At 38.2% G+C, this 10,085-nt stretch overlaps 1 protein-coding gene across 2 annotated transcripts; it reads left to right on the top strand.

Moving 5' to 3' along the window:
- The first annotated feature begins 1,104 nt into the window (after positions 1–1,104).
- coq10a (coenzyme Q10A) lies at positions 1,105–6,629 on the top strand. 2 transcript variants are annotated; one of them, XM_085345259.1, is made up of 6 exons: positions 1,105–1,655; positions 3,188–3,337; positions 3,419–3,611; positions 3,778–3,879; positions 4,710–4,888; positions 5,125–6,629. In XM_085345259.1, the coding sequence occupies exons 1-5, from the start codon at positions 1,519–1,521 to the stop codon at positions 4,875–4,877; spliced, it is 750 nt and encodes a 249-aa protein (XP_085201385.1). In that variant the 5' UTR covers positions 1,105–1,518; the 3' UTR covers positions 4,878–4,888; positions 5,125–6,629. The 2 variants fall into 2 exon arrangements, with proteins under 2 accessions (XP_085201385.1, XP_085201384.1); XM_085345258.1 differs by having other exon boundaries at positions 4,710–6,629.
- The last annotated feature ends 3,456 nt before the right edge of the window (positions 6,630–10,085 follow it).

Raw genomic sequence — 10,085 nt, 5'->3', positions numbered from 1 at the left:
TCTATTTTGGGGGGTTTGGGGGATTTTTTATTCAACGGTTGAAGAAAACCCCCCAAAACACCATCTGTGGTGGTTACAGTTTAAATACAATAACACTTTATCGCATTGATTAGTCATGTATTCCCTTTTCTATCACTATAACTTAAAACATTAATTCCATCATATTGTTCTGCCCGCTAACTGGCTTTTGGCTGTCACTGCAGAGCCATATCCATGCAAATCTCCATTTCAGTTAAAGGGAGTTCTACTTTTTGTAAAACAAGAGCCAATAAAAAGTACGACATCTCCATTTCCATGTGTGAGAGTGAAACTGAAGTGAAAAATCACAGATGAAAAAAAGTAATGTAGGCCTTGGGTGTAATAATTAAGATCAAGTTAAATATCCAGATTTGCTGGATATTCGTCCAGGCTACAATGGTAAACAGTAAAATAAGCCTAGAAATTATTGACTGTTATTTTTTATTTAGCTTGAGGACCTTTGTTTTTAAACGTGATCTATCTCCCCTCTGTTATCGTTCTCGCCTTCACTGCCTCTGTTCCTTGCAGCTTCACTGTTACTGTCTCTATCGCATTCACACACTGTGTTCTGTCTTCTACTGACTTTCATTCTCTCCAGTGCTACTCTCCATCCGCTTCCTACTCACACTACAGATGTCTTCCACAAACAACATATTCCACGGAAGACTGGAGATTCCTCCCTGACCTCATCTGTCAACCTGTCCATCACCAATGCAAAAAAGAAAGATCTCAGAACCCCACCCCCACTTTCATCCTATCTGCCACTCCTACCACACACAACAAACAAACACTTGAACCCTGTTTATACAGTCTCACGGCATTTTGTTCAGGATATATATATATATATATATATATATATATATATATATATATATATATATATATATATATATATATATATATATATATTGATATTGATATTGTTATACTAATATAAAAGTGCTTTCGTAAGTTAAATAAAATAAAACAAAATAAAAATATTTTTTCCCCGCCGTTAACCTCCTGTAGAGTAGGGGGCGGCATTTCTTCTCAGAGCTGTTGGGCAGAATCGATGACAGAAGAAAGGAACAATTTGTCCCACCGGCGTTTTATTTAGCAGCAGAAGGTCGTTCGCAGCTGGCAGCAGTTTGGCAATATTTATAGCCAGAAAGTGACGTAAATAATTTAACTTTGTTTGAAGTTTGGAACTCGACGCGTGGAGTAATGTGAGTATTACGTAAAAAAAAAAACAGCGGAACGTAACCATACGTCGTGATTGGTTGGGCTGTTGGAAATCTTGCTAGCTAACGTTAGCAGCTGACTGCCGTAACTAACGATAGTTACGCTCGCAGTTCGGAAAGCGGCTGTGCTAACGCTACTTGTTCATTAATATACCCGCACCGAAGCAGCGTGCAGGTTGGACTGGACCCTTGAATCTCTGTGCCCTCGGTCTTAAAGCAGACCCCGGGCTAGCTCGACAGACCCAGGATCTCCCTCTCTTGAAGCGGAGAGGCTGACTTGATGGCAGCCTCGACCGGTGCCCGGAGATTACCCATGGGTGTTCGGACGTTCAGTGACTTTCTCCAGATCGCCACTGTGGGATCCCCTCGCTCGTGTCGCACGGCGGTGCAAAGAGGATGCCTGCGACAAAACATCAGGTGAGCCCGTCGGGGAGTTACTGGAGGCTGTTATTATTATGGTTAACAGCACCGAGCTGGTCATTCAGTACAGAGGAACTGACGCTCTGCCGCCACTGAGGGCGGACGATATATAACGAGAAGGTCACTAGATAATGTTATCAAGCTCCATAATTCTGGTTTCTTATCTTTAAAGTGTGACCAGCCTCCATTTGAGAAGCAACTGCTGATTAGTGTAACAGAACTACCAATAACTAGAACTGTCTCACCAGGTAAAGGCAGCTGTTAACAACTGCCTTCGACATGGGTTCTGCAGTCCAGTCTTCTTTAATGTTTTTGTAGAATACATACATAAACATAAATGAAAACAAGCAAGTTAATCGTTATAATTGTGCCATGTTGCTGGTGAAAACAAATTACAAGAAGCTAACTTGATAAAGAAGGATATTAACTACGTTTGCACTGTTGTATTGACTTCACATAACTGTAAAATCACAACTATAAACCACTCAACTTTGTTCTTTCATGCATGAAATATAAACATTACAGAATACCCACAGTTATTTTATTCCATAAGTAAACTGCTGAAAGTAAGAGCTGAAGAATGGTGTAAAAAATTGGGGGGGCTTATCCATAATGGATAACATGTTTCCAAAATGTGGAGAACAGTTTCCAAAACAGCCTGTTTGTGGTAGCAGTGAATAGTATGATGCATTGACTTAATGAATGAATGTTTTCATGTTTTGGGAAGCACACACACACATAATCACTTGCATTAACTAGTGATCAGAATCAGAATACTTTATTGATCCCTGGGGGAAATTATTTTTTGTTACAGTGCTCCATTTTAAACCAACATTAAGACAAGACAGACAATACACTAACTAAGAATAGTATAATATATACATATATATACATACATAAGTCACTCATAAATAAATAGTCTGATCACCCTGATCACAACCCATTTGATCAGGTTGACCTTGATCGAGGTAAACGTTGTGTTAATGGGTCTTTAGATGAAAGAATAAAAGAAATCACTGCTTCACTGCTGTTTAACTTGATTCCAACAAATGGCAAACAAATTCTCTCATAACCTATGATGTCTTATGGTAAAGTTATATAAAAACTTGAAAACTGGTGCTTCGTTTAAGTGGAATATTTTATTCACAAGGATCTAATGTTTTGTGTCATAATTTGATACAGCAATATTTTAATTTGCTTATTTAGTTTGATCCTTGACTCTCAGTATGAGGAAAAAATGTTGCTCACCCCTATCCTACAGGCTACCTTCCAGAAAGCACAAAGCTAATTTGTTCAACCAGAGCAGGTAGGTGTCACCTTACAGCTTTTTGCTATTCACAAAAAAAGACCAGACGTGGAAAATACCAGCATGCTCTCAACACTGACCTTTCATAACTCTCTGGTCCATCCATGCACTCACTGACTGTTGAAACTGGAAAGCAGTGGACCTATTTTGTTGCAGACTGCACTCTTTCTAGATAGGGGCTTATGACACATCACTTCAACACAGATTCTAATTACCTTTCCAGACACTTGTCGTCATGTGGCATTTTGATGACAAGAAGTCCCAGGGTGCTTTGCCTTCAAGATTGTGACACAATGACAGCGGTTTCCCAAAGCAGAAGCTTCATCAGCCTCACCAACAAAAGGAAGGAGTACTCTGAACGTAGAATACTTGGGTAAGTATTGATGAGCCTTTTTATAATCATAAATTTGATCATTAATACAAAAAATTAATTAAAAGGATATTCCTGTTACAGGTATTCTATGCAGGAAATGTATGATGTTGTGGCCAACGTTGACGAGTACAAGCACTTTGTGCCTTGGTGTAAGAAGTCCCAGACCATCATGAAAAGAGCAGGTCACTCCAAAGCCCAGCTTGAAGTGGGATTTCCTCCAGTAGTGGAAAGATACACATCTATGATCACTAATGTTAGACCTCATCTAGTCAAAGTAAGTAATGGTAGAGAAATATTATCCCAGTCTTTTTGAATTGTGATATGTGATTTTTAATGCTCCATCTGTTGCTAGAATTTGTTTATATAGAAACGATATGACTGAAACACAATTTCTGTGTTTTACAACTTTTAATTATTGTCTTTGTTTTTGTTATTTGTAGGCAGTGTGTACAGATGGAAAGCTCTTCAATCACCTGGAGACGATATGGCGCTTTAGTCCTGGCATTCCCGGTTACCCTCGTACCTGCACCGTAGACTTTTCTGTAAGTAGCCTGTGCCTCACTTTAGCCTGTAGCTCACTTTAACTGCTTGTGTGTACTAAACACCACATGGGATAGATGATACATCAGAAGACTGATATCATTAAAGTCTGTATTCATGCTCATTAGTTAATGGGTTTTTTTTATGCTGTGAAAAAGCACAAATGTAAAAATTACACTTTGTGGTTTTATGAGTGGTTACGTGTGGTTTTTCCTTCATCTACAGTGAACAAGATGAAGGAAGAGAGACCACCCGTGGAAGTGTTTCCCAAACATTTGATTTACTTGTGTCAGCCTCCTAGGTTTAACAGCAGCTACCCAATTATATCGCACTTTTTCTTTATATCTATTCAAGAGATGATTTACTGTTTGGTTGGCAGTCTCCAACTTCTTATTTTAAAAGGTCAGTTGCTTCTTATCAGCAGCTCCTGCCCCCTTCCTGTCTAATTTGTTCATTTTGGCTGAAGACTAGCAGTGGCCACTATCGTTTCACTCTCTCTAAAGGGTTTGTTGTCCTGTGGTCAGACTCCAGCTCCACCCTCTTTAACTGCAAGTTAAAGGAAATGCCACCAGAACAAGATCTATTTCTGCAGGAAACCTTTCAGTCAGGTGTTTGTTTGTTTGTTTTTTGTTGTGTTTTTGTTTTTTGTTTTAAACCATCAGACTGGCTTCGTTCCACTTTTTTCACTCTTTATGCTAAGCTAACTGTGTTCCAATCTCATCTGATATCTTTGCAAGAACACAAATGAGCTTAGCTTTAACCTATCATGCCCACTATATATATTTGCCGTATTTCTTTAAACTAAATTATTATGTTTCTGTGTGTTTAACAGATATCCTTCGAGTTCCGCTCTTTGCTGCACTCACAGTTAGCCACCATGTTCTTCGATGAAGTGGTAAAGCAGAATGTTGCTGCATTCGAGCGGCGAGCCGGCAAGCTTTACGGCCCAGAGACTCGCATCCCACGAGAGCTGATGTTTCATGAGGTGCATCAGACGTGATCTCAGCAACTGTACGTCTTCATCTGGCCTTAAACCGTACCCTCTTTATTCCCTCAATAAACTTGCATGATGTGGCTTAGCAGGCCACTACATCAAATCTCCACTGCTTCATAGATGTTATAGCGGCTACCAAAGGTGTAGCGCATCTAACGCTTGCAAACATAATGTTGTAATTCCTGCCTTAGTAAATTTTTGCTCACATCCCTTCTCATTGTGTTACGTTTGTCCATTTTCTGTCTACCTCCAGATCCTTGTTTAGCAGAAAGAACAGTAAGTCATCGCAGCATTGTTACATTGTGCTGGACACTCAGTTATTACTTTAAACTTAAACTTCGGTTTTTCTATAAGACACAGTCCCTTTTGCCGAAGCAGTTGTCTCACTGTAACTTGAGGTTACTACTATCAAGTGAACTTCAGCTCTAATATATTGGGAAAGCACATTCTTTGCTTTTACACTTAGCATTGACTTCATTTCAAATGGAAATAGTAATATATAGTTTGAAATAAAGTACTGGTATTGCTGCAAAATAATATTGCTTTTAGTTCTTTAATTTATTCAGCAGCACTTTTCAACCAGTTTTATAGGGGTTCATATTGACAGTGCCATGCTATAAGAGCATTATTGTAGGTTAGTATGAAGTGCAAAGGAGGAAAATTAGCTGTGGCCTCAGTATGCTAGGATTTGAGAAATGTCACTTTAACTTGGATGCTGTGAGGATTGGGCTTTAGAACGTTAAAAAAGAAAAATTAGCATAGTAGTTTTAATACTGCCTTGTTTTACAGCCCAGCACTAGTATCAGTCAGTAAAGGTGGGGAAATAAGAATTAGCACAACCAAGAACCCCTGTTGAAACTGAAAAATCTGCAGTACTGTAAAAGGTATCACAAAGAATGTAAGAAGAGTACAATGTTACACTCAAAAATTATCTTTATGATCGATTAAAAACAAAAGAAGAATTGGAAATTAAAGATGGCTTCTTGTGATTTGAATGTGGCTTATATTGTAATTGGATCAAAAATAAACATTGCCATGTTATGTGGATTCTAACTGTTAGGAGTCAGTTTAGGTTATAGTTTAAAAAATGTAGGTGTGTCCTTGCTTAGTGGGCTGTTTTGTGTTTAGATTGTTTGAAGGTGATCCGGAGGATGAAACACTCGAGTCATCTATCTATAAATTGTAGCGGTGGGCTGTAGAATAAAACATTACTTATTTATCAATGAGTTTCATGCTTATTTGTTGACATTTCGGCTTATCTTTACACACATTTTGATGCATGGATATAAGTAACAAAGGCAAATATATTTGTAGCATTTATGTGTTGCATTGTCAGGACTTGACTTAAATTTAAAATCAAGCAGGTAACTGATTGTATTTTGCTACATTTTAAAGGTGACTCGTAAGTTGCTAAAGAAGTAATTTAGTGTGACCTTCTCTGTGAAAAATGTTTCATTTTGTCCAAATGGTCCAGTAAACCTAAAAGGTTTTTTCGTATTTTTGTGAAACTGAAGTATGTTGTTTTATTTTTGGTTAGTAAAGTGATTTGGGAATTGAGGAAAAATGAGTCATCAAAACCCAATACAGGCGTATTCAGTCTGAGAATCACTGTTACTATTTAAAAAAATAAATAAATACATTTAAAAATGGTTTGAGGTAAAATCATTGAATACCACTTTTGTGTATTATGTTGCAATTTGGCCTTTGCTTCTTTTCAAATTTTGATAGTACACAATCAAGATATGATTGAAGTGTAGTTCCAGCGTCTTTTTTTTTTTTTTTTCCTTAATGCAATACTTTTGTTAAACTAACTGTAGTTTTATTTAAGATGGTCCTACCATTGCCAGACTCAAAGTGGACTAACATAATTATAAATAATGTTAATGAAAATTTTGTGTCGTGTTTTTAACGTTGCATCACATTAGAATTCATCTTTACTCAAGTTTTTTTTTTTGTCTTTAAGTGTATTACAGAGAGTTTGTTTTTCATTGTAAGTGCCAATCCTTATTGGAAAAAAAGGGGCAGTGTAAACAGAAATATTTTCCGAATTAGCCTATTATGCTTTTCCTGATTTTCTGACATATACATATAGATTCTTATAATAGTGAATGCTCGTATTAAATATGCCAAAAATTGAACATAATGAGGTCAGCGTATGCACAAGTAATGCCTGTGAGCCAAACGCTCAGGTTCCAGGCAGGTTTTTCTACTGTCTGCACTATATGATGTCAGTGACAGTGGTTATCTCAGGCACACTGCTTGGGTTATGAGCTCAGAAGCCCCGCCCACCTGCTGTTCTAACCTCCTGTTTGTAAAGGCTGCCCAATCAGAAAGGTGGAGGAACTAAAACAGGTTATTTCAGACAGTGGATGAACTGAGGGGCTGCACCAAGCTGTAGTATAAGATGAACTGATAAATGAACTGTGACTCATGCAAAAGCTACTCTAGTACAGTCCAGATGAGCATAAAGGGTTCACTTGAAATTATTGTAACCCTTCGACCCCTCTGTACATTTCCACATCAATATTCATGCTGCAGGCGTATTAATGACCACTGGTCTTAATACAGGCAGCCTTGTATGTATAAAAGGAGATATAAATAAATATCAGTCACTTGTTGCTTCAATCAAAATTATTTTCACTGTTTTGGATTTCAGTTGCTTTTTTTTGCAAGCAGAAAATGTATCTATGTAAATATTGGTGTATTTTAAATTTGTATTTAAATAAAAAGGAGCTGTCACATTTTGCGTATGTGCTTTTTTTTAAAGGTGATTGATAAAACAAAAACAAAACCGACTCCTGAAGGTATACCTGCATTAGTGCTTGAGCATTGTGTCCTTCACTTGCAGCAGCTGCGTTGTAATGCATTTAGATGACACCAGGTACCGTTTTTAGACTGAGCTTGTGTTCCAGAGGATGGCATTGAGTTGATGTCCCTTAGCACTGGTTGCCTTTGTTGCACAAGTGGAGTGGAAAGAGTGGCACAGCTCAGCTGACCAGCAAGAAACCAGAGTGGGGTGATGGTATTTGGGCCAGTTATTAATAACAGCACATAGGAGAGGTGGACATTTGGACCATCTTCTTCTCATGATCACAGTATGGGATAAAGACTAATTGAAATTGGAGCATTACAACAGGAATCATTGATGATCATGATATTCTTAAATGAGCAGGTTTTGTATCTGGTTTTTGAATTCAAACACTTCTTTACGCTCTTGCCTAGAGCTGTATGTCTCATTGGAAAGAGAAAATTACTCAAAGTTTACAGTGTAAATACATTTTTTTTTACATTGTGCCATCATCCTCATGTTACAAACATGACGAGAATTTACCTAACTGACCTCACCTGTCACTGTCATAAATCATTTTGAAATGCCACACACCATTGCAAGAAAAAAAAAGTCTGTAATCCCTTTGAAGTTATCAAGTAGCACTAATCACTCATAAAATATATTTTTTTTTATCTAAAGTCACAACAGCTGACAAGTTCAACATCTTTAAACATTTATGCTTTTCATATTTTATGGTCCACACTGAATAACCACACAGTGTGAGATGGAAAAAGGTAAACCTCTGTGGAACAGCTTCTCCAAAAGGAGAAGTGAGTTTTGAGGTCAAGTGTTCCAGCTAAGGATCTCATTTTGGAAGTGTGAGTTGAAGAGGTGCCCTTCCTATAAATAAAGGCATTCAAAGTGTGTGAACTGACAAGAAGTGATGTTCTCAGTAAAGATTGCTCAGTGTGAATGGTCTTTGAATCAGGAGCATTACAGCGACACACAAAGTCCACAATAAGGGAAATTAACTGCTGTTAACAAATGGACATAAGGTTTACTAATGAATTCATTGGTTTGAAGATCATTATCTGGTTATTATAAAAATGCAAATTATGTTTATACATCTTAGTAAACTGCTAATATTTACTGTGTAAAGCATTTTCAAAAATTATTTGGATGCAAGTGTAAAGTCTAATACTTGTTTAAATAGATAATAAGTAGGTAGGTAAGGGTGTAAATCACCAGACTGAAGCTGGAGAATGCAGTTTTGGTCCTGTTATATTCACTGTTTATTACATTTGCTCCTGAATTTTAGGTACACTTGTTCAACTGCTCTTTAACCCAAATATCTAATCAGCCGATCGCATGGCAACAACTCAATTCATTTAGGCATGCATGGCATGGTCAAGATGAACTTGTGATGCTCCAGTCAAGCATCTGAATGGGGAACAAAATGAAATGTCTAAGGAGCTTGGAAACAAAAGCGTCTGGACTTCTTTTCTTTAAGTTTTGTCTTGAAGATGTTTCACCTTTCATCCGAGAAGCTTCTTCAGTTCTAAGCGCAATTGGTGGAGAGTCCCAGATTTTAAGCCCTATGGGAGTGTCCGCAAGAGGGTCATGGACCCTCTATTGATCCTCTACCTAATCACAAGGTCCAAGGTCTGAAAACGGGTGTGTCTCACAGTCAGCCAAGGTTTCAGGTGAATCCATTGTGAAACCCATCCCCACCCTATCATGTGATTTATTGAGGTCAAATTGCCCAGGATGTGAGTGGGCATTAAGGCATCAGTTAACACCTTACGGTAGTTTAACCTAACCAAGAAACTTAAAAGGTAGGAACACAACAAAGGATGTCAATATAAAAATATAGATGGCAGACAGTTGGTGTGGTGAACCACCGCCTCTGTTCAAAGATGGCCGTTCACAGTTGACATAGATGGGTTCTTTCACACCATCCTTCTGCTCTGTCCAAAATGGGAACACTGGCATCCTCCTTTAGATGCAGATGTCCTGTGGAGGTGGCTCTTCTATGTTGTGCCATGCTTTTATGAAGTGTCTGTTTGGTCTCTCCGATGTAGAGGTCTGAGCATTCCTCACTGCACTGTAGAGCATACACTACCTTGTTAAGTTAGTGTTTAGGAGTTTTGTCTTTGCAAGCTCCTTAGACTACGATGACCTGGATGACTGAGAACTTTCACAGACACTTGACAAATCTTGGATCCGATAGAATCCAGCAGCAGAAGAGCACACTGGGTGCCACTCCGGTCAGATAATAGAAAACTGAGGCTCACCATAACTGGAAAACAGTAGACTGAATGTTGGGTTGATGAATTTCCATTGCTGTTGGTATAAACAGCCTGAAAGCATGCTTCCACACTGGCTTGTATCAACCGTTCAGGCTGTTGCTGGAACCTTATGAGTGATATTTTCCTCAGCCCAGT

This window comes from Diplotaxodon limnothrissa, linkage group LG20, assembly GCF_057381915.1.
Source record: "Diplotaxodon limnothrissa isolate DT_005_m linkage group LG20, D_limnothrissa_male_GT1.1, whole genome shotgun sequence".
Classification (NCBI taxonomy): domain Eukaryota; kingdom Metazoa; phylum Chordata; class Actinopteri; order Cichliformes; family Cichlidae; genus Diplotaxodon; species Diplotaxodon limnothrissa.
The sequence above is the reverse complement of the archived record's forward strand: the minus strand, read 5'-3'. Positions and strand labels throughout refer to the sequence as shown.